General features: G+C 31.7%; 2 protein-coding genes across 3 annotated transcripts in view; both read left to right on the forward strand.

Moving 5' to 3' along the window:
• LOC140447553 (peptide transporter family 1-like) overlaps nucleotides 1–3,324 on the forward strand; it is a 184,308-nt gene extending 180,984 nt beyond the window's left edge. For both annotated transcript variants that reach the window (XM_072540266.1, XM_072540267.1), the window contains 2 exons: nucleotides 119–364; nucleotides 2,181–3,324. In XM_072540266.1, the coding sequence (XP_072396367.1) occupies nucleotides 119–364; nucleotides 2,181–2,381 (447 nt within the window). In that variant the 3' untranslated portion in view covers nucleotides 2,382–3,324. The remainder of the gene's footprint in view (nucleotides 1–118; nucleotides 365–2,180) is intronic.
• Nucleotides 3,325–12,314: 8,990 nt separating this feature from the next.
• Nucleotides 12,315–26,187, forward strand: part of LOC140447557 (peptide transporter family 1-like) — a 68,721-nt gene continuing 54,848 nt past the window's right edge. The window contains exons 1-3 of the mRNA XM_072540270.1: nucleotides 12,315–12,467; nucleotides 13,506–13,584; nucleotides 20,743–20,972. Of these exons, the coding sequence (XP_072396371.1) occupies nucleotides 13,578–13,584; nucleotides 20,743–20,972 (237 nt within the window). The 5' untranslated portion in view covers nucleotides 12,315–12,467; nucleotides 13,506–13,577. The remainder of the gene's footprint in view (nucleotides 12,468–13,505; nucleotides 13,585–20,742; nucleotides 20,973–26,187) is intronic.

Genomic DNA, 26,187 nt, shown 5'->3' on the forward strand with positions numbered 1-26,187 from the left:
TATTAGTAAGAATTAATTTAGTTCTTGATCATCGTATAATTTATTTTTTTATAAAAATATGGTGAAATGAATAATTCATTGAATACTGTTTACTCATTATAAAATTCTTTTCTTTTAGAAACAAATGGAAATGGATTATACGGTAGTGACAAAACCCAATGCAGTCCATATAGCTTGGTTACTTCCTCAATATTTTATTATAACTGCTGCAGAAATTATGTTTTCCATTACAGGATTAGAGTTTTCGTACTCTCAAGCCCCAGCTTCAATGAAGTCCTTACTGCAAGCTTGCTTTTTATTGACCACTGCATTTGGAAACTTAATTATTGTTATTATAGAATCCATTGAGATTTTTGAGAAAAAGGTAGGTTATAGTATTAAAACAATAATTTTTTAATATTTTATATTTTTATATGTTCCACAACATGACATGCATTCAATACTTTTTCTTATAATGTTTCTAAAGAAATTGTAGCTGTTCTGACGAACTTTTTAAATCTGTTGACCGTGGGGGATCAATCCACTGGTTTTTCTATTCGGTATATCTACTTACATGTCATGAAAATTTATAGCCTTTTTAACCACTTACCTCCAAACTGCTCTATGGAGTAGTGTCTGTGTACAGTTATTTATGTCCAGTGTTCTTAAATCTCTTTGATCCTGGTCCTGCCATCGTATCTTGAGCCTCCTTTTTAGTCTTTCTCCTCTTGGTGTCCACTCCGTTAATCTTCGTTGAGCTGCTTTATTGCTTTTCTGAATATATATATATATATATATATATATATATATATATATATATATATATATATATATATATATATATATATATATATATATATATCCTCACCACCCAATCCTCCTGTGTTTTTAATATTCTTACAGTGTTTTCTGCCTTCAGTATATTATCTAATGTTTTTACTTAATTTTGCATGTTTTCTTTAAGATCTTTTTATTCGTATGGAGTGTTTTTTGTTTTGATTTTTGTTCTATTATTTTGAATATTCTCTTCAGTTTTTCTTTGTTCCTTGCTGCTATCACTATGTCGTTTACGTACGCTATTATTTGTATCACCTGATTGCAAATTGTTTCTAACCCTTTTGTTTTGGTAATAATATCCAGTAATATTAGAAAGAGTACAGCTAATAGCGCTTTTCCTTGTATAACTCCTGTTTTAATTTTTGTATCTTCTTTCTTGGCCTTATTTTGTTGCTATGGACTCTTTTGATTGAAAGTTTTTGTAGTGTTCCTATTTGGTTTAGCACTTTCGTAATCGTTGATCTTTTCAGACTTATTTTTTAAGCATTTACAAAAGCATTTTAGGAGAACATTATACGTTCTATAATAATTCATAATCATAGACTACATTCTCAATATACGTCAGACCTATTCTAGAGATTGCCGGGCTACTGCAGGATAAACATCTCAGTCGCGATAAAACCTTACTTGAAAATGTTTAGCGTTAAGCCACAAGTCTGGCATTTGGCCGTGTTAGACCTTATCATGAAGATAGACTCTTCGTGGCTCATCTAACGATATTCGAGTATCGACGTCTTCGAGGTAACCTAATTATATCCTTTCGTATTTTAAAATATAGTTTTGGGAACCTTGTTCCCAAACACCATGTTTACTTTAAATAAAGACGAAAGATTAAGATACCATCGCTACAAAATAAAAACGAACCAGACAACAGCAAGGTCCAGGGTGGACTTCTTGCCAAACAGAATCTTTAATATCTGGAATAATTTGGATCAAGACACCTTATCGGCAACTAGTCTTGATACGTTTAAAATATACTTTGTAGTTTTTTATTTTTTAGGACTGCAATATTTTAGGAACGCATTATTTATTTATTGTTTAAAATTTTGTTTGATGTGCTTGATTGTAACTTTATAATTGTTATTAGTTTTATAATGACATTTTTCTTCGTTTTGGGGCATAATAGGAGCTCGCGCCTTTGCCCTTATTTGTTATAATAATAATAATAATAATTACAGATATAACGGATTTTGTCGGAAAAGTTGATTACCCTGTATTCTGTGTTTTTGGTCATAAATGTTGATATTTTGACATATTATTTCCAGAATTCTGAACTTTTAATGAATTTAGTAATCTAATAAACTTTTATATATCACTGTTTAATACTTTTTATTTTTATGATTCATTTTATTCTTCTATTTTAGAGTAACGACTTTTTCTTATATTGTGGACTGATGGTGGCCGATATGTTGATCTTTTCGTTCATGGCCATGAGGTACAAGTATATAAAGAAGGAAGAATCGCCGCCAAGCTCAGAATCCGTACCTATAGAAACTAAAGCAAATTCGACCAATGGTATCGACAATCCATCCTTCGTAAAAAGTTCCAATAATATTAATATTTAACAAAAATAACTCGAATTTTCAACTATGAAAATTTTATTTATTTGGGGGCTACATTCACAACCAGTGTGCTGATTTTTTAATAATCAAGAATTCAAAATTTAAAAAACATAACGTAAACATAAAATTGGAGTGATCTTGTAAAATATGACATATTATATATTAGCTTGTTCTGTTTCTAGTATCTCATTTAATTTTTCTTGTAATTATACATTTTATATATTATAAGTTACCCGTTTTTGACTATAATATAGAATACATTAGTACATATTGTATAAATATCAGTTCACGCTACCCCCGTATTGAAAGAAATAGAGAAATGTAAATATTTTGACTGACCTTATTTATTTCAGATGTATTAAATCTTAAAGTAACGTTAATGCAAATAAATGACAATCTTTAAAAAAATCCAAAATGTTTATTTCTTTTTAAAATGTGTATATTTGATATTCTTTTAGTACTTTATTTCTGAAAAGACCTTAAAAGACTTTGTATATAGGTTCCAATTAGAGATTATATTTTAATATTCCAGGTTAAAAACATTTGGAACTTCTGAGGAGTATCATTATGTGTATTAAAGAAAATGTATATTATAAAACTATAGATTTTAAGAAAATTTTGTTTAAAAAATGTCATTAGATCTATAAGTATGTACTTTAAAAATGAAATTATTTCGAAGTCAAACAGTATTTTGTAAAAAAATTTTGGAAATTTTTAAAGATAAGTCGATTATTAAAGTATTACCGAAGTAAAAATGGGTTTTTGCAGAACTCTAAACAAAATGCAAAATATTTTTATATAAAACAGCTGAAATACGTATATATATATATATAAATATATATATATATATATATATATATATACAGATACATCTAAAAATACTGTAATAACAAATATATTTTTACATTGTGTACATATATTGTTGTAAATATATTTTATTATATTATCTGTTTTTTTTTTAGAAAATAACCCCAATAACCACATGCGGAGGGTACAATAGGTGTACAAATTCATCACATTCTGTTAGCACATGTTTTATTGTTATTGGTTTATTACATTTTCTGCATTTAAGTGCTTGGGTATGCGTAATGAGATGTTCATGAGTAAGTTTGTATTGTCCTAAACGAAGACGAGATAGGATAACTTGCGAGATCTGTTGATTGAATGTGGGTTGCAAGGATCAGAATCGTCTTTTATCTTTCTTAGTTTTCTTGTAGATGTCTTTTATTTTTCTTTTCGTAAATTAAGGGGTTATTGATTTTAATAGTTGCTTTAAACTTGAGGCTGGAATTGATTGTTCTGCCAATGAAGGTAATTGAGCAGCTATGTAAGTCCAACAATCAGCGTTTTCATTGTGTAACTTAAATGTGTAATATTATTAATGTGGTGTAATATTAAATTTCTTTGATTAATATCTATAGTAGTTTTGTTCATGAAGGTTTGCTGTATGAGTCTCAGACTAGCGAGCACCTAACAAGTTTACAAGCAAAGTTGTAGGTTAGAAATACATGTGGACCAAGTGGACATGTAAAAATTATAACCCACCTAAAAATAGGAAACACATAATATACCTGAGATTTTATGAGTGTTAAAAATCACTGGCAACCAAAGTTGCCACTGAGCGCTACTGGGTTAACCTCTGTTTTACCTATTAATTAGTCATAATAATGTTAACTACTTTATTTTATAGGAGTAAACCACAATTTTAACTAAAAATACTTTATATTTGACGTTTTCTAAAATACAAACTAGAGAAATTATTTTGTTTTGTTACTTGGAAATTGGAAAATTCATATACGAGTACTTGGGAAGATCTGAACACTTTCTTGGTTGTGCTTTTGCATATTTTTTGGTTTTCTGGTTGTTGGGCACTCCTAATGTTTCGAGCACTCCTTTAAATTTATTTAGTCATTATATAATATTACCTGGAGCAAAACTATCTTACCGATTTCGAAACTATCTTACCGATTTTTCTATCAGATGTTGCTATTGCGTCCATAACGAAGCCATGTTATTGTTGCTTCTAATAAGACAGAGAAGATTATTTTTCACGTTAAGAACGGCTATGAATAACTATTCTGATGAGACTTTTTAAGTCGAAATACGTATCAATAGATACATAAACGCTTTGAACGTGAAATCAAATATTTTCTGTCTTTTTCATTTTATTCGGATCTACTCTGTATGAGTACGAGAAACAAATTCGTTAGGATTTCTGCCTAGATGAATAGACATGTCGTGGAATGCAAATTTTAGATTCCCCATGTCTCTTTTAACATCTTTATCATCGTCTGGCCATGTCTTGCAATTTTTAGAAGGCTCCAGATTAAAGCAGAAATCTGAATTTGTTTCGAAACTATCTTACCGATTTTTCTATCAGATGTCGCTATTGGGTCCATAACGAAGCCATGTTATTGTTGCTTCTAATAAGACAGAGAAGATAATTTTTCACGTTAAGAACGGCTATGAATAACTATTCTGATGAGACTTTTTAAGTCGAAATACGTATCAATAGATACATAGACGCTTTGAACGTGAAATCAAATCTTTTCTGTCTTTTTCATTTTTTTTCATTGAATTTAATTTGTTGACGTCATACTGTTTTAATGTCCAGGTCTCACAGCCGTATAGTAATAGAGACCACACATAACACTTTAGTGTTCTCAATCTTATTGAGACTGATAGCTTGGGGTTACAGAGCAGTTTACGCATATTCATAAAACCAGATCTTGCTATTGTTAATATATAACATGTCTGTAATTCTGGGACGCTTATTAAAATTTTTATTGAAGCTTCACCTCGAAGGGGACCCAGCTGGACTGTTTAGATTTCTTACACTGAGTATATCCATTAAGAGTTTTATTAGTTTTATACTTTAATTAACATTAATATTTCAATCATCAATAACGTGCTAAACAAGCTTGTTCGTTGGTCTTGAGTAATGCTTTGACATTTTCAATTTCATAGTTTTTCCATTGACTGTAATTTTGACTGAAAAAGTGGTATAATATTAGTGGTCTGTAGGTATAATACTTTTTTCCATAGCTAATGTTAGTGTTGCTATAACAACTGTTTTGAGTAGATAAAGTATCACTTTAACCGCAAGGGTAGATAAACTGATACTTTAACAGCAAGAGTAGATAAAATGTTTTAAATTTTTTTTATTCAATAAAATTTACAAATTCAAACACATTAAGTATTAAAAACAACTGAAATTTTACAATTAACATTATTAGAAATATCTATTTTTGGAGCATCACAACTTGTACTCGTTTGCTTAAACACTTGATTCGAGGTACTGGATTAATTCTTTTCCGTCCATTTCGTATTTATTCACTTTGTACACAAAACGCAACAATATTCTCCGCAAAAACCAAAACGTAACATTTGTTTGACATTTGTTGACAGAGTAATTCATATCCCTAGCAACGGAGCAACACAATTGCGATTTTTGTGCTAAAAATTACAATTTTCTTTGAAATTCTATTTTTCACTTGAACTTGAAGTCTTGCTATAGAAAAAAATGTTGTATTGCACACGACGATAAAATCGCATTATCTTCTCGAGCATAATTAGCGTCTCGACTGACGTCTCGACGCTAAAAAATGCTCTCGAAGATAAAGTACAATTTTATCGTCTTGTACAATAAATAACTATTAGTTTGCACATTTTGTTTTTACGTATTTTAATTTCATATTTCAATTTCTTCTTTTCTATAGTATTGGTCGTGCTTGGTAGACCTTTTTAGTGTAGTCAACCAACCACTTTCTAACAGATTGTTTAGTCTAGTTCTTACATTCACACTCTCTGCCCACTTCATTTTCTCCCAAATTAACACCTAAATTATCACTGACATGTTTGAGTGTGAGATCTGGATTACTCAGTCTACATATAGTAATTAATATAATTTCATATTTTATCAGTTGGCTTTTAATATATTAGTGGCTAGTTGGACTTTTGGTTAATATTCTGTTTACCATAGAATTTTTGAAATGTGCAGATCACCATAAATGTGACTGCTTATCTAAGTTGTCATATGTCAGATGTCACTTTAACATTTCCGTTAAGACCAGCAGTCATTCTATTTCCTGCCCTTGCCGACAATGTGGCTTCAAAATAATTTTAAACTGTTTGTACTTTGTCTAGTGTTAGTTTTTGTGTAAATGTATTTAATGTATAAACATTCATTGAAATTTAAGTTAACCTATTTGAAAACCTGAAGATAAACATGAAATTTTAGTATTCGAAACCGGTCGTCCTAGGTTTGTAACAAAAAGTATATATGGGGCGTTGGACGCCAATATAACAAAAGTGTGTATGTGTAATATAATAAAAGTATTTGGGATAATGTAACAAATTACAACAGACCGCCAATGTAACAAAAAAACAAATAAATTACGGCTGGCTAGCGGAATTTGCCGGAGAGTGACTACTTGACACTCAAAAGAGGATTCGGTCAATTTGCATGCCCTACAGAGACCATAAAATGAATGACCATGTAATTAAGTATATATATATATATATATATATATATATATATATATATATATATATATATATATATATATACATGAATAATGTAAATGAAAGTGATAAACTATGGAAGTTGCTCTAAGATGTGATTGGGCGCCAGGAAAGTATTAACATATACCTTCCAAGGTATCTTGTAAAGCTGTATACCCTTTTTGCTGAAATGAAATATTTAGTCTTCACAACAAATTTAATATCTATCCAAATATATACAGTAATTTATATGCTAGCCATCACCATTTATACACAGTTAACCTAGTTACTTATATATTGAAAAAAAATCCCTGGTTATACACAATTGATCCTTGATGATCTGAATTTACAAATAAGAAAATATAAGAAAAATTTAATGACTCTACCTAAAAAGGTAATTTACTTGCCTAGTAGAGATGTAACTCTGTACTTCGGCTTTCAATTATATGTATTTATAAAGTAATAAGGACACTATCCTGAAGGGATAGATGCCCAAACGTTTAAATATATAATAATAAAATATCAATAACGAACTCTCTGATTAAATGTGTACACATAAAACCGTACAACAGAGTTGATAGAGAGGATTGAAAACCTTAACTTGTAGTTGACACTTAGTCCTTAAATATGATTTAGTACTATTTAAAAAAATGACGGGTCTTTATTATTAAATGAAATACTATGATTTAAGCTTGAAACAAAAATATTATAAAAAAGATTATTAAAATTGATGAATAAAACTTAATAAAAATGAGCAATGTTCCACACTCTAAATGAGGGAGGGCTTTCCGGCTGGTTCCCTGAAGTTGTCCGGGAATAGTCTTATAAAGATCTGGACCTCTGAAGGAACAGCTAAGGGTGACAGCAAAGGCGCAAACCCAGTATGGAATAACAATTCTTTTTTCCTTCTAATAAACCCCCAAAAAAAAAAAATGAGGAATCCTTGACTCTGGATTTTAACTTCTTTAGTAGGCTAAAAATAACACTTGTGTTAGAGTTCCTTCTTACTCTTAATAAAAAGTAGGCAAAAACACAAGGTTTATTAACCTTGAAAGATAGTACAAAAAGTTACTGAGAAGCTTGTATGAAAGCAAAAAACTTTAATTATTTTGTAAATATTGTGACTTTCGCATGGTTTGACAATATTTTATGTAAAATGGATTGATTAAATAAATAATTTTAACGAAAATCATGCTTAGGATATATTTTAGAATATGAAAGACCGGTATGAGACAGAATATTTTTATATAATATAGTCTTAATAGATAATAAGATAGTTTTAAAGATAGATAATTATATGTTTTTAAGGCCGGGAAATAAAATAAAAACTTGACATGATTTTATATCATTCCTATATCTAAATCTAGAATAGTTCTTAATGAAATGAGGTTAAAAATGACAGATACATATATCAACTATCAAAGGAAAAATGACCATATTTTAGAAATCAAAATGGCTGATGGTTTTTATACTTTTTATTGATGATTGGTTCCACTTACCGGCTAAGAGTGGCTATAAATCAAACGGTATACACAAAAAAAAAACAACTAAAACTCTTTCATCTTTTCTTATTCCCCAAAAAAATACTATTCTTAAAACAAATTTACCACTGCTCCGCCACTTACTTTTTTAGTTAACCCAACTTATCGTCCCAAAAAATAGAACCAGAGTGAGCGCTAATTGCCAGTCGGATGAGCATGTCTGCCAAAACTGCTGCTTGGAGTCGCTGTTTAATACCAACTTAGAAATTAAAAATTAAGAAATATTAATGGAATATGGATTTAAAAATTTTATTTAAAAGTGATTAAAGAATTATTGAAGTGGCGGACTCGTTACAGGTTCAAATAAAATAAATTGTAAATAAGTCTAATATGTTTTTTTTCTGTAACCCTACATATTACTCTTTCCCAATAAATAGATTGGACGTAGAGGTACTATTGAGTTAACGCCAGCTATATCGTTGGGTTATATCAAGAACAAATTATAGGCAACACAGCCAACTAGCATTGGAGACTTCAAAGAATGGATAACTACAGAAATATATTTCACCTCAAACTTTAATTAAGATTCGAGACAAGTTTTATACGAGACTTTAACTTTAACATTTTAAGTATTTATTTTAATGTCTTGAACAAACGTTACAAATAATTTTAAAATTTTACCTTGTATTATTCGTAATAGACAGTACATAACATAGTTTGTTAGTTAAGATCGGGTTGTTAAGGAGTTTTTAAAAACATAAAAATGCTAGCATAAAGAGATGAAGGAATATGCTGGACTTGCGTAAATTCACCCTCTACATTTAAATTTACGTTTAAAAACAGCACAAATGATAATTGTCAAAATAACTATCAAACTTGTCAATTTTGGGGTTCCCCCGGAAAATTATTAATCCCAGATTTGGTAGATTTTGCTGTAACAACAGGAATAGCTAACAACAATAGTGTAATAGAGTCACACTTCGATTTAGCATCAGACCACAGCACTATAATAATAACTTTAAGTACACACATAATATGAAGAATATCACAAATTCACAACTAAAGATAAAAATTCTGTAAATACAAAGATTGAACTAGCGATTAGGGTAAAATAAAAGCAGCAAGATGTAGAGAAAGCAGTAAATCAACAACTGTTTTACAAAACAGGATGAGAAGCAACACCAAAGCGCCAAAAAAATATGCAAGCAAACCATAATATACCCCTCCATATAAGAGAATTTGTAGCAAAAAAGAAGAGCTCGACGCATATGGCAACGATGGAAAACTCCACTGAATAAAACGGACCTTAATAGGATAAGCCATAGACTAAATAGAGCATTACATGAAAAAAAAACGACTCCTTCCAGTTTATTGTTTCTAACCTGTCACATAAAGACCATTCTATATGGAAAGCTACAAGACAACCGACAATAACAAATTCACCTTTAAGAAAAACAGATATGACCTGAGCTCGCACAAACGCAGAAAAAACAACAATAACGATGAACATGATGATACAAGAATATACCTCGAAACTCCATGTCAACTATCTTTTTCTGACAACATTTACTCCGACAGAGATTGGACAATAAATAAAAATACTAAATCCTAAGAAAACTCCTAGCTATGATTTGATAACAGGAGAATTACTTCAAAAGCTACCGAGAAAAGCAGTAGTGTTATTAATAATAATATACACAATAACAGCATACTACGTCTTCGCTACTTTTCAATACAATGGAAATTTGCTCAAGTTACTATTATTTCGAAACCTGGTAAACCCGCAACATAAGCAAATTCATATCCCATAAACGAAATTACACCACAACACCAATTCGGACTTAGACGTGAACAATCGACCATCCAACAATGCCACAGAATAGTAAATATAATTAAAACAACTCTCGAAGAGAAAAAGTTTTGCGATGGAGTGTTTGAATGAAATGAATAAGTTATGAAAATCGTATCTTACTGACCGTTACTTTCAAGTCAAAATTGAAGATAGCTACTCGAACTATTACATCATACAATCTGGCGTACCTCAGGGTAGTGTCCTAGGTCCACTTCTGTATGTGATATTTACAGCAGACGTTCCAACCAGCAATGATACCTTCTTAGCTACTTTTGACACGGGAATCTTGGCAGTGGACATCGATCCTAATGTAGCGTCAATGCCAGCAAATCAGTACAAATTACTTTTCTTCTTCTTCTTCTTGTAGTGCCTATCCGTTTCGAATGTTGGCGACCATCATGGTAATCTGTATTTTGCAAACTTCGGCTCTGAAAAGATTTGTGGTTCTTGAATTGAACCACGTACGTAGATTTTTTAGCCAGGAAATATTTAACCTTCCTGGTCCTTGTTTTTCTTCTACTTTTCCTTGAAGAATTAATTGAAATAACCCAAATCTTTAGCAAATTATTTTTACAATAAGAAAATCTACATAATGAAAAACTTACATTGGAAAAAGCACATTAAAACTAAACGTAAACAACTAGATCTTAAACTAAAAAATATGAACTGGCTATTTAACGAAAAGTCTCAGTTATCTCTTGAAAGTAAACTGCTATTGTACAAAGCTATACACATACCAGATTAAGCATATGGAATAGAACTATGGGGCTGCAGTAAACCTTTAAATACGAAGATATTTCAAACATTCCATTTCAAAATTCTCACTTCACAATGATCTGGACATCCCACTACTTACGGGCATATTAAAGAATCATTCAATAAAATATAAAAATCGCACCACTAATCACAACATCGAACTGATAAATATTTATTCACCCAACCACTTGCCGAAAGAAGATTGAAGAGAGTATGGCCAGAAGACCTACTGAAATAATGCAATAAAACTTAAGGTCGTGGCATATTATCATGGACGTTGCGTTTCCAGCATATAACGATTAGTTTCCGAAAAATATAATTTAAATGGTTTTAAATATGAACAACGCACACTGTCCGGAACATAGCGTTTCAGACACTTAACGTTTCCGTTCAGTATATTTGAAAACAATACTTTACTGATGCCGACGGCTACGTAACGGGCCGTAACCGGTTGGTAAGGATAATGTGAATTAGATGTCCGTCGTTTTCCCCTTGTTTATTTAGGTATTTGTTTGATTTTGATACAGAGTATTTAAAAAAATAATTTTCGAGGCTATTTTGTCATTTATGCATGTGTTTTTATTGCTTTGTGACAATTAATCACGGGAGTGATAAACAATTAGGTCTTTTGTACGGAAGTGATACCTCTTCTTTTTAAAAATACTTTTTGGTTTGATATGTATGGCTTCGTTAAATGTAGTATTTTGTTTTTTAACTGAAGGTGAAATTAAATTTAAAACATATTTAAACTGAATTCTATTCATTCTAAAATATCCATAATATTTTTCATCGTCATCAATTAATTCTCTCTATAAAGTCCATTATTCACATTCCTTCTTCCCTCCTCTTAGCATTGGATGTACTTCAAACCTTCTTTTTAACACAGTTTTTCATTCTTCATCGTTAAGTAGAAGAGCAATTGCACATAATTTTTGTCAATAAAAGCGAGATCATATCTTCACCGAACCAAACTGATACGTTCTATGTATGAAAATGTGAACGCGCAGCCCAATTGCTGGAGTGGAAGCGCTGCGTGCCGGAAACTATACGTGCACGATAATATGCCGCGACCTTTAGAACCGTCATGTCATTGGTCTGTAAGTAAATTAACTCATGTTAATTTACTTACAGACTATTTACTCATTACTGTGTGTATAGGGTAGATTGTAAACATGCAATGTAACAATAAAAAAACATTTATATTTAAAAGTTGATTGGTCTCAGCACATTTTATATGTTATTACATAAGTGGGTTCCACGCTGTATAATTCAGATTTACGCTTTTTGATGCAGAATTTTTATATTCAAATGCCCCTTTAGATATACACTCTGTCACTAGAAACTTTCTGTCATGTTGTCTGTCACTTTGATCGATTTCAGTGACGATTATAAATTTTAACAATACTTATATTCGAAGCTTATACAAAGTATTAAACATAAAAATTCAGTACAGTCCTGTGACTGCAAAATTAGTTGGTTTGTAAAAAAGAATCAGAGGTCAGTATACCTGTTCAGTAAGATTAAACATGTTAAGTCGATTACATAGACAAAGGCTATTAGTTTATAACTATTTTTTATGTTTTATTTTTAGTAGTATTTTCTTTTTAACAAATGTCTTTCTACACCTACCCCTCAAATACGATTTCTAGTTTCTGTAAGATCTTTCGAAATTCATATCTTTTTGTCCTGTTTTGTGTCATACCTATTTTAGGTATCATTTTCTTATCATCTTTTATTGTGACTGTATTATTTAATTCCTGCTTCATGATATTCGTAATAACATTTTTAGTCTTAGGAACTTTATTTATGTTGCATTCATTATGCATCATTTTATATTTAGGTCTTTATTAGCGGGTAATCGGAAAATAATATTTCAATAAATTAATATTTTAATTATTTCTGATTAAAACAGATTAAAAACTTAACTACGTCATACAATATCCAAGGAATAAGCAAGCTTTATAAAAAAAAAGGTACAAGTCAGCAAATTCTGAACCTGAGACAACTGATTAAAAAGTCTAGAGAATTTTAAGTCATTATCAGTTGGCGTCACAGCCCTTCGTGAACCCTGACCTGCCTCATCAGTACATTAAAATGCAGAATGTAGATGACCAGGACGAGCAAATGATAGAAATAGTTTCTGAATCTGAGGCCTCATCTTTTTCTGATTAGATTATCACATCCATTATTTGCTGTTAAGGAGAAAATTTTATTTTTTTATCAAATAAAGTTTATGATGTTTTCTGTTGTTTTTGTATTTTTTTATATATATAAAGAACACTGTTGTTTCGTCCCATAATTTTGTATATAACTTCATGATTCCTAATATCCTATTTCATCTTTAACAATATCCCTGAGCTAGTCATAGGGTTCATTCTCAGAAAATTCTCTATATCGAGAATATTCTCTAATTTTTTATTCTCGAGAATTTTCCAACACTAGTCACGCTAAATATTTCTGGTCCGTGCAAAAATATAATACCGGACGATAAGAAATAATCACTTAAAAAACCTAACTCTTCTTCTTCTTTTGCAGAAAATTACTTTCCCAAAGTCAGTATTCTTTATAGTCAGCAATGAATTTTGCGAACGATTCTGCTACTATGGCATGCGAGGTAAGTATATTTCAAAAAAAACTAATTTAGATAGGCTACAATATGTTTAACTTCAATACAATCTAATGTTTTAATAATCTACCAGAATTATTTCAAATTAAAAACTAAATGTGAGAAAGTCATAAAAGACAGTCTCGATCTGAGATTTTGCGGGCGAGATGTTTCCTGAATAGTACTCCCGTAGAAAAAAATGGACGCGGAACTTCTCGTTACCGACACGGCGCGTCCCAATGACTAATAAGTTCAGTATAACCAAATAAACGTGACAAAAAGACTACAGAGGAATTAGCATCACCAGTTCAGCAGGGAGATTGTACTGCAAAATAATAAAGAATAGAATTGAGACGGTGTATGAGGAAATAGAAAAACAAAATGGTTTTCGGGCAGGAAGATTGTGTATAAATATCAAATCTACTCCTCATACAGTAAATATATAATAAAAAAATGTGAGGCTCGAATTAGCTGATTATGTTAAAAAAATCTAGCTAAAAGTAATTATAATGTTAAAGGAGTTTTATTGTTTCATATGATCAATGGGCCCCCAAATATAAAAAAAAAACGTGGAGTCCTACAATTTAAAGGGGTTATTTAGAAGGGGTTGAAGTAGTGCCTATAAACTAGAGAGTATTTAGGTGAATTCTATGCAACTTTAGTACATATTCATCTACAGAAAAGTTATTCAAAATTAAATTTCTTATCGAAATATATCAAAAATAATTTTTTTTTTGACAAAAATTTATTAAAAAAAAAAGCGAAAAAAAAACCGGAACAACAGCGATTTTTCTTTTTTGTCCTATAATTTTTTTCCATGGGGGTATAGATATAGGCATTGTTTACAGAAAAAAAATCTTGTATTGTTCGCAGCTGATCCCCAGAGCTGCGAACCATATGACCAAACGGGTTTTATCATAACTTTGTATAACAGCAGCTTGTTGTCGATCGATATGTGTGAATCTTTTCCCAGCATTCAGTGAAGTTTTCTGTATAAAATTCCTAGTTGTAGTCTTTTCGTCCATACTTATATGTTTGATCCATGTTAATCGTTTGTCCACATGAATGCCTAGATATTTTACGTCTTCCTTTTGGAGTAAAGGATGTTCATCGAGGTTAACTTGTGAACATATACCTCTTTTTAGAGTAAATGTAATATGTGTGGATTTTGAGGGATTTACTTTAATTCTCCATTCATTAGTTTTGTTTAGATGTATTTGCAGTATATCTCATGCTATTACTGGATTACTATGAGATGTTAGGAAAGCAGTATAGGTGTAGGTCCGAGCACACCAGCCTGAGGTACACCAGATATGATAGGGTAGAGTTTTGTATAGGTGAGGCCTATACCTTAATAGATATCTCCTTTTTGTAAGGTATGGTTTAAGCAGTTTAAAGTAAGTGGTTTTTTTTTAACTTGTACAGAAGTCCTGTATGCCACAACTTGTCAAAAGGTTGAGAGGCATCTAAAAAGGCTGCAGTACAGTATTGCTTGTTTTCGAGACTAGTTCTTATTGTTGTGTATAATCTATGAATTTGTTCTTTTGTAGCGTGTTGGTTACGAAATCCGTATTGATGGTCAGATATAAGACACTTTTTGTCCAATATTGGTATGATTTTTCTCACCAGAAGTTTTTCAAAAACTTTAGAAATGACTGGAAGTAAACTAATCGGTCGGTATGAGTTGACATCTTTTGGATCTTTACCAGGATTTTGAATGAGTATAATCTGTACCACTTTTCATTGCAAAGGGAAGTAGTGCAGACTTTACATAGCATTTAAGATCATAGCAATTATTCTGTAGCAATCATGGATAAGTTCTTGAAGGATCTTACCTGTAATGAGATCGTATTCCGGCGCCTTATTGAGTTTTATCTCATTTTTTATTATCTGTTTTACTTCATTGATGTTAAATTGAAAGATTGGTAGTTCCCTTTGATATGGAGCGACAAGAAAATAATGAAATGATTCTTCTTGTTCTACAGGCACTACTCTAGTAAATAGACTAAATACTTTCGAAAGATGTTCTGCGAATGTCTCGAATTTCTCTGCATCTGTTCTTGACCATTTACCTTTGACATTTTTTAAAGGAGGTATGGCGTCTTGTGGTTCTTTTAATTTTCTCGTAACTTTCCAGAATAAATAGTTTGTATCTTTAAAGTGTCAGATTTTCTAGATAAGTTTGGATCCCTTATTTTGTTCTTCTTTTAACAAATTTTAAAGTCTTCTGGTAATTATGTTTGGGTTTGGTTTGTTATTAGGTGCGTGTGTATTTTGCCACTTTCTCCTTAGTTTTCTTTTCTGTTCAATTAAGCTTTTTGCACTCAGTGAACAATTTATGCATTCCTTCCATATTGTCTGTGAAGGAGTAGCACTCCATCCTGACTTTTGTATGGAAGTAGTAAGATATTGTACAGCGTTTTCAGTTGTTCCAGAAATATGTTGCAGTTTGTTTGGTTATTGGTTAGGATTGGAAACTTACTTCTGAGTATGACTTTGGAGTCTAGGTCAATTAGAATGGAAGAATCGTCTGACGAAAGGTCCCATGAGGTCCCAAAACTCAGGGCGAAACATGATTTTATTGCGCAGTAGTTAAGAGATATACCTTTAATCAAACAGAAATCTAAGAGATCTGGTGTTTTATTTGGATCTGTAGGCCGATAAGTTTGTTCTCCTGTAGATATACTTTGTAGGTTGTTTCCCATTATTGATTTCAGGAGTTGTATACGTCTTGTTGTGATTATCCTAGAGCCCCAGTGGTGATGTTTGCAGTTAAAGTCTCCTCCTGCTATGAATTTGTGTCCAAGAGAACTAAAGTAGGTATTAAAGTTGTTTTTCTTACTGGACTGGTTAGGAGAACAGTAGACTGCAGATGAGGTAAGGTTGCCTAGCCAGTCTTCAAGGACAATGTTAGTTGATTATAGGTACTTTTCGCTGAACTTATCTAACTCATGATGTTTTATATTTATTTAGATAATGATAGCTGTGTCACCGTGTGCTTTGTTGTTTGGATGTTTTGTGTAGTGAACAATGTATTTTGAAATTTTAATATAATTTTTTTCTATTATGTGAGCTTCTGATATAAGCATAACATCAATTTTCTTCTCGTCGAGAAAAATTTTGATTTCTTGGATATGCTGCGTTAGGCCATTTGAGTTCCAGACGGCTATTTTAAGTCTGTGTTGCATTAGTGCATTTTGGAAATCATAGATGTAAGGAGATTAAGCAAAGTGTACATTCTCTCCATTAGTTTTCCCATCAGGTTTTCATGGTTGGCATATGTAGTTAAATGGTTTGAGCCGACATCACTTTGTTGGTTTGTGATTTTAATAGTTTAACTATTTCCTGAAGTTTTTTAAGCATAAAAAACAACAGGAATTACTGTTTGATTGCTAATTTCTTTGGGGCCTGTTGTATGAGCCTCTGGTTCCTTCCCAAGTTGGGGGAATTTTTCTTTTGGCATTTTTTTGTATACGCTGCAGCCCTTAAAATTGGTACATTGGGGTACCAATGTACCAATGTACTGATACATACTTCATATGTCTGCATTATTCGATTTAGTTTTTAGCTCTACATAAAAAAGTGAAAGCGCTGTTTTGGATTCATTCTTATATATATTACCTTTATTAGTTACTTCGTGTCCCATTTTTTCTAACTTATGTATTAAAGCATCTTTATCTGCTATTTGGTGCATATTACAAAGCATCGCTCGAAATGTTCTTTCTTCCTTTGTTTGGTAAGTATAATAGTAGGTATTTTTCTCATTGAGTGCTTTCTTTATGTTTCGGTTTTGTTCAGAGGTTATCGGCTGGATTTTTACTTGGTTATTATAAAGACATTTCATGGAGTATTCCAATGGGAATATTGTTCTTAACAAATGTCTAATAGGTCGTATACCACCTACGTCTGTAACAAATATGGGTGGGAGTTGAATACCTTTTTTATCTTCACCAGATCCGATTTGGTTGGTCTCATCAGGTACTTCATCTAAGCTAGCAAATCTATTAGACATCGTTGTAGGTGCTTTGAGCCAGTAATCACTTATATATAATATTATTTGTTTAAGTTGTTTATCGTCTTTAGGGTTGTCATTTCTTGCTCTTTTGCGGGATTGCGGGATTGAACAGTTTTCCATTCTTGCTCTTGATTTTTATGGCTAACTTGAGGAGTAATATTATATAGTTGTGACGGTTAATAAAAAGAAGAAGAAGCATGATTAGAAACAAAAGAGTTACCTGGTTGTTCGTGGTGATTGTCAGTCGACTCTGTCTCTTGAGTCAGTATAATGTTTGTTGTCCAGTTGTCATTGCTTTGTGATTCGCTAGACGAAATTGTATTTCTCGATGGTTGTTGCATGGTACTTATTTGCAAAGTAGTGGTATTTTCTTAAATAAAATTGATTTTCTTATCGGAGATTTGCTCACTTTATTTGACTTCAGGAACGGATCGCCTATGTCCTTTGCGGTTTGCACATTGTCGTTCATCCTGTATCACAACTAAATGCTTTATACATCACAAAAATTTTTTATAAGACGCCTATAAATTTATTTGCCGGTGTTTTAAGGAAAGATTACTTGTGTAATTTTATTTTTGTTTTTATAGAATACTTATAATTAATCTTATCCTGACAAGCTGTGGACTGAATTAAATATAAAAATTAAACAAACTGAAGACAATATAAAAACCGCAAACAACAGGCAAAAAAACCATGGATGATTAAGGAAATATTAGAAAGAATGAATTTAAGAAGACAACACAAAAATAAAGATAACGGTTAATATAAAAAGATTCACAAAAAAAATAAGAAGGAAGATAGTGCAGACAAAAGTGAAGTGACTTACAGAAACATGTAAAGAGATAGAAGATTTACAAAAAAAACATACTGTCAATTTTCTCCACAAGAAACTAAATAAACTAACTGGAAAAGAAATAACAGACAATGTGGCATACTTACAAACATGGATCAAAAGAGTCTGACTAAATTAAAAGAAATAAGTAACGTAGGGTCAACATAATATATACAAAATCTCATCCTATATATTCCCGAAGTAGATCTGTCCCATAGCGGGATCGTCTGAGTGTGCGCTCATAACGAGGCGCCAACCCTCGATCGGACCATAGGATGGTATCCTATTATCATCGCCACGTAAAATTAATGTATTATTTTAAAACTGCCAGCGTTCACCGTCAACACGCAGCGCCCAGCCTCGATCCAGGTACCGGACCATAGACTTGGACAATAGTATAGTATTCAAGCTTAGTATTTTTTCGATCCTCGAGCCTAGTACTCTACGATCGATGCTATGACCCTCTCTCCGAGCATCGTATCGATCGCCAGGTAAAATAAATGCATTATAATAAATTCGAGTGTTCACTTTACTGTCAGGGTCTCCGTAATGAACGCACCCTAAGAGTATCTACCTGCTACCAGATACTTGATGCAGTCTATGAAAACAGCATCTACGGAAAACGATATAACTTTCAGATTGTAACGTATAATAAACCTGGATGAATAAATAGGAGGAAAAGAAGTTGAATACTATTTTGGGTAACTTAAACCCAATGAGATATTCTGCCTTTAAGTTTAAGTTAAACAAAGAAACTTAAGTTTAAAGACGTTCACAATGTAACCAGCTCTCAGATGGTTTGAAGGGCAAAACGCCGAGCGTTGGGAAGTGGGTAGTGGCAGTAATAGATCTAGACTAGGATTACTTAAACATTGATATAAAACCAAGTCAGAAGGAAAGTAAAAGAAGACAATCATAATAACTGAATGAAAAGTAGATACAAATATTTAACTACAAAAAAAAATGGTGCCACCTTCTCTGTTTAACTGAGCGACAAGGAAAACTCGAGGATCCTAGATGTTAAAGGATTCATACAAAAATAAAAAAATAGGTCAAAGAGGTTTAATTTTTTCCTAAGCCAATATATGTCCCAAACAAAAAGAAACGATCACACTTACCTTATAATATGGTCTTTATTAAAAATTATTAGAATTATGTATTTATTGTCCAAGCGAAGCGAAGTTTATGATGATATTGATTATCATTACATTGATTACATACATTGATTATTATATTTCTAGACCTATAAGAGAAAAAAAATTAAAAGTACCTCTGTTACACTAATATATGTTTAATATTGGCTCTAAAGCTATTTTCTTGTGGCATCTTAATGCAATTTACTATTTTTGTTACGAATAAGGCACAATTTTACTTTAAAACAAGTTTATATGACGTTGCGACTTCCACGGAAATAATTCTCAAAATTTTGAAAAGGGGTCAAATGAACCTATTTTAAAGTAAAACTGTAGCTATTCCTAATTAAAATGGTAAAATCATATGTTTTTAAACATTTTCCTAGTCACTTTATATTTCGAAGAGTATATTAAGAAATACACATAAGCAGATGGCAGATGCTCTGCATTGAAATTAAATCTAAAACTGTCTTTCTGTTTTATTTCTTTACTCAGTCGAGAGTACTAGAAACTAGTTCAATATTTTTTGTCGCGATAAATGACACGTGTAATGCAAGTTGTAGATTCCCTTGTCGACTAATTCATCAATCTGTCTGCTTTGAAATTTGTGGAAAGCGCAGTGGTAAAAATTTTAATTTAGTTTTTTTTTAAGTAGGAAATCTTAGGATTTCTAATATTGTTATTAGATGGCACTATAGCGTCTGTAAATAATTATCTTTATAATTATTGTACCATGATGGGAAATATTTTATTTCGATTCAGAGCCTCTGCATATGACGCTCTGATGATATCTAATAAGGTTGAAATACATATAAGCGGATGGCAGATGCCCTACATGGAAATTAAATCTAAAACCATCTTTCTGTTATAGCAGTAATACCAAAAATAAAATAAAAAACATTGAATTTTGATTTTTCACTATACACTCTAATTGTAGTGTATGTGGATTCCATAAGAAAAACAGCAGATGGCAGAAATATAATGTATATAAATAATAATACAAGCTAGCCGTCTACACAAATCATAGGACAATGCCTGTGAGAAATTGTAATTGAGTCTGGAGAAGTAATATTAAGTAGCTTAATGTTTTATAACCACAGTCAAAAAAGATATTTACTAGATACTGACTCCCTCACCTTTAAAAGTTTTTAAAATTTACATTTGTAATATATTTTTTTCTTTTCCAGCCGTCCTTATCCTATATCTCAGGAATATACTCCTGTTTTCTGAAGCAAAATCGTTAGTAACGTACCACACGTTTTCTATGTCTGCATATTTTTTCCCAATTGTTGGTGCCATCATTTCAGACAGTTTTTTAGGAAAATTTAATACAATCTTTTATGTTTCGATGTTATATGCTGCTGGATGTATTCTACTTGCACTATCAGCTACTGATCCCATAGGGTTACCTAAAGCTGTAAGTATTCGTTTCATATCTCTATAAAAAAAATTCTATTAAATTTTTGTAGTATATGATTTTACCGCAGTTTTAAGAAGTAATAATGGATTTTTGTTTCACCTGCGTCAGTTTGTATTTATTATTTGGTGTGAATATATTGTTTCAACACATGTGCAAAGCGTTTAACATACCTGCTATATGATATATCGCACCTTGAAAACCATAGGGCAGTAACTGCAACAATCATAATGTTGAGTTATGAGCTTTTCAATTTTTTTTAAACTTAATATTATTTACTGTTATTCCAAAAATTAAACTACAAACCTGGCATCTAGCATAATTGTCTTAAATTTTGCATATTTTTATATGCAGTAAGGAGTATGTGAAATTTATTTCAGCAAATAGGTATTTTAGCACATACGGCCATATGGTTTTAAAATATATATCAATTTTGGAAAATGATGCTGTAAAAATTCATATCAAATAAAAGTTTTTTTTATTTAAGATTGTACTTTTTTATTACAATTTTTTGGTTTTAATACTTAATCAAAATCATGCATATTGTATTCTGTTTGTTTGGTTTCTACTGTTCCATTGTTCACATGCATATCTTCATAAAACCTATGGTAGTGCTCTTGAATAACATTAGCCTTACACAGTGAGAGCAGATCTTGTTTTTTTTAGATTGGATATTCGTGGTGGATGTGAATATGCTTTACTTAGTTCCATACTAGCCACCAACCCTCGTTGTCTTCGCCTTATATTAATGGTTCTGAACTCAGTATCATTGTAGCTTGTCTTAACCTGAAACTTATTTTCAAGTGTCTTTTCCACCTTGATTATCTGAATCTCATTCCAGACGAACCGATTTCCTTCTTCGTCAATATTATAATTGTTCCCCATTTCCTTACATAATTTTTAAAGTCCAATATATCCGATGTAGACATTTCATTTATTTTGTAAGGTTCACTTGTTTTTTTCGCTGTTTGAACTACTGTGACCCATTGCGCAGGCACATAAATTGGTCCTCCTTTTAATGCCCTTTTTTTTGTTTCTGAATCAAAGAATGCATGTTATCTCCCTCATTTTGGGAGTGACCTGTTATCAAAAATTTGTGAGTAATTTTAGGTATGTTTAATTTCTGTACTGCATAGAGATAAAGACAGACAATATACTTATTCTTATTTTGCCCACTGCAGTTATCTGAATATAATATTATTTCCTGTTCTCTGGCTCAGAAATTGTATCAGGCATGAGGCTATTTCGTTTGGACCACGATTAGCAGTTCCCTCGAACCAAAAGTAGCAGTGTCCTGCATTTGTAGTCAGGTCAAAAATTGTAAAATTAAATGTTGATACATAATCTCCTTTTACAATTAAATAAAGAGACATCGCCTGAAGGTGTCGGTAATATGGCTTGTAAGTCAAAACAAGCAGTGATGCAAGTATTGGATTTTGCAGATTTTGAGTCATTTTCTTTTTCTTTTCTACTAAGTTCCACTTCTTGATGGTGAGTATTATAGGCTGCTTGCTTCTAATGTAGTTTTATCTAATAAATTTTTGTAACTTTCACATATCAAGCAGAGGTCTTTTTTGGGCTTAAAGAAACTTATATTAAATTCCGTGTTAAATATGGCCCTAAACGTAACGTAATTTCTGAACACCGAACCTTTTTCTTCGCAAAATTTTATATAATCGCGATGAATATCAGCCAGAGTTTTGTCACCACTGACGAATTCTCTGGTAGTTTTTTTTTCTTAAGTAGTGAGATTCCACTCTAGGAATGGATTCGATGTAACTCATTATGTTTTGTTTCACGACTTCGTCCATTCTTTTTCCATTCTTGTGAGTTCCTCTTGTCTTGTTCGCTTGTCTTTTGGGATAAACCCATCTACAGTACGACGTTGTATATTTGTTACAGTCTTGTCGCTTATTCCCAGTGTTGCAATAAAATTGTGCTTACACACTCTGTTTCTTGCCTTCCACTTCGAAGAAATAGGCATAGTTTGCTTCACGATTACTGTCTGGATTTACTCTTCTATATTTCACATTAGTTTTTCCATTCCATAGTTTTGCCATTAACATAATCCATTCCTGAATTGTGTAATTTCTTTCTTTTATTTTTGCCCCATTCCTCCGGTTGACATTTCCTCTTTCTACTTTTCTTTTGAGGGCTTATCTCCACAGCACCTTTATTTTTAAGAGTATTAGAATCAGTAACACTATTCAGTCTTGGACAAATTTCCTCAGCTGTGTTTTCATCCGAAGGTGAATTCGATTTGGTTTGAGGGTGCCAGGTACGATCGTCGTTACTGAGTTCTCCAAATAATGACTCGGATGAGCATATTTCGTCATTATCACTTGATTTTGATGACGGTTGAATATCACTTGGATCGTTATAAACAGATATTTCATTTTGATCACTAATGTTGTATGATTTAATAACCGTGTTGGTGCCCTCATTTCCTCTCATTTCCTCAAGTATAGTAGTGATTAAATCAACCGTAATGTTTTTCGTTTCCACTGACTCAAACTGCAAGAAAAAAATTAACCTAAGGTAATAACAATTTTGATTTAAAGAACGTTATATTAGAGGGAGCGCATAAAATGCAGTACAAAAAGAAGGCGTGTAAACTCCATCTCCTCACGTAATTGAGCGAGAGACGCCCGTGCTCCTCAGTGGTATAAATGGAAAAAATTGTTACGTAGTTACCTTCTCATAGGGGATGTCAAATTCATGTGCTAAAAGTACTCGTGAAGTACTAGGCAAGCTGCTACTACGGGATGTTACGTTTAACTAAATTAAAAACGATTGTTTACTCACAACACTCACAACACAACAGATAAAAGTAGTTACAGACAATGTTACATTTTTGCCAGGCTTGAAAAACCATTTGGCATTAACTGCTGATATTGCCAGATGGATCTGAGTTTTTGTTCCTATTTCAGAACCATAGAGCAACAACTGCAGTTAATGCCTGATGGTATAAAAAGATGAATAGATTTTTTACAAAATCCGTAAGGACGTATCTTTCTGGTGCCGAATTTAAAATTCGTTGCAGATGCTGCTAAATAGCATTAAAAAATAGATTTTTTTTCTATTAGACTGCATTAAAAAGTCACTTTACGAAAAAACTGCAGATATTGCCATATGGTTTTCAAGGTGCGATATATATATATATATATATATATATATATATATATATATATTTATATATATATATATATATATATATATATTTATATATATATATATATATATATATATATATATATATATATATATATAGGGTAACGTTTTTATTGCTAAGCCCTTGATGTTGGTTAGACTACCTAAACGCCCAGAATATTCGTTTACCAATATACCAAAAAAATTAAATATTTTTAGCTCTCTCTTATTTGCCTAGTTTGTGAACATTTATAAAAAACCGAAATTTTTGACTTATTTTGCAACTTTCTAAGGAACAAATAAGAATAGGATCGTTAAGAAAATGCCATTTTGAAGGTTTTTATATGACTTATAAGTTTTTTCTCCTCTCATATTTGTTTCAAACGCTTTACTTTTTGCTAATAGACGAAAAAAGCGAAAATTTACCGTTTTTTGACCTTAATTTGTTAATAATTAATCAAGTCCAAAAAATCGACTGCAGGAAACATATAGGTTCTTGTTATAGAGGTCCATACCACTCAAAACAACTGTCGATTGCCTGGCTGGACGAGTGTCACAAACAGGGTACTTTTTTTGCTTATTTCCCTGGTCTAGCATACTTAAGATCTTAGTTGACGTCATATTTATCCGGCATTTATTGATTTATATTTAACTTGCAAAATATAAAGATCTGTAAAATGTGGACTATATATTACAATACCTTGATACTATTATAATATTGATTTGAACACAAAATATTTTAAGAATTCTTAATATTAATTCTTCACTTCTTATAACATGACTACACTGCTCAAAAAAAAGTACTAAACTGTTATTTACCATTTTGGATATGTCTCTTTGGCTATATCCATTTCTATGGTGAGTAATAATTAAATTTCTTTCACTAATCTAAGTTCGGCGTCCCATTCTTAAATAATTTTGTTATTTGCCAATTAAATACTTTTAAATCTCAAATTAAACATAAAATGAACTGCATAATGAATTTAATGCAACACCTACTTCGAAAATTTAAAATTTATAAGTTGTGTAATGCTTCATCTTATCTACATCATTTTAGCTGTGACATCCAAATTATACATAAAATATTGTTCTGAAGATATTTTTTTTTATTAAGAAGAAATATTTCCGCATCCACCAAAAGGTTATTAGCGGCATTACTCAGTAAACAAAACTTTAAATCTGATACAAGATATTAATTGACCTTAGGTAATTTAATAAGTTTTTTACGTGACAGTTTTCTCCTAATAATTCTGGTAGAGTATTTGGTATATTGTTTATGGAACGTTCTCTATGGTATTTTGGACACTCGATTAACAAATGGACGACGGTAAGAGGCGTAACACATAGGTCGCACAGCGGGCGCTCACTGGCCGAAAGTAAATACGAGTGTGTTATCTTAGTGTGTCCTATACGTAGGCGCGTTAGAACCGTTTGAATAAACCGTGTGCTAGCACTAGTTTTCCACTGTCGTGTATCTGGTTTTAGCGATCTTAATTTAGATTGCGATAGAAACCATTCGCGCTGCCACTGACCCATCACTTTTTGTTTAAAAAACAATTTGAGATCTTTACACACACTCTCACGCACTAATTCAGATTCCGCACTTATTGCTGCATCGCGAGCACTACTGTCTGCCCCTTCATTGCCGATAATTCCTATATGCGATGGGATCCATATAAATTTAGGAGTTATGTGGTTCTCTTGGGCGATTTGTAGTTCAGTTTTGATTAGTTGCTCCAATGGCTGTTTAGGATACAGATGCTGTATTGCAAGAAGAGAGCTGAGCGAGTCAGTGAGAAACAGAGGTTTTGAAATTCTTGAGAGGTTTGCATGTTTTAGGGCACGGTACAAAGCAAACAGTTCAGAGGTGAAAACACGTGAGCTAGGCGGTAGTTTAAATTTGAAAGTAGACGTTGGAGTAACAAAAGCACAGCCAATGCCATCAGTAGATTTAGATGCATCGGTAAAGATGTTTGTTCTGAAGATATTTTCTTGTGGCATTTTTAAGTAATTAATATTTAAAATTTAAACGTCAATAAACTTACTTTAACCTTTAATTGTCGCT

The sequence above is a fragment of the Diabrotica undecimpunctata genome, chromosome 8 (genome assembly GCF_040954645.1).
Source record: "Diabrotica undecimpunctata isolate CICGRU chromosome 8, icDiaUnde3, whole genome shotgun sequence".
NCBI classification, from domain to species: Eukaryota; Metazoa; Arthropoda; class Insecta; order Coleoptera; family Chrysomelidae; genus Diabrotica; species Diabrotica undecimpunctata.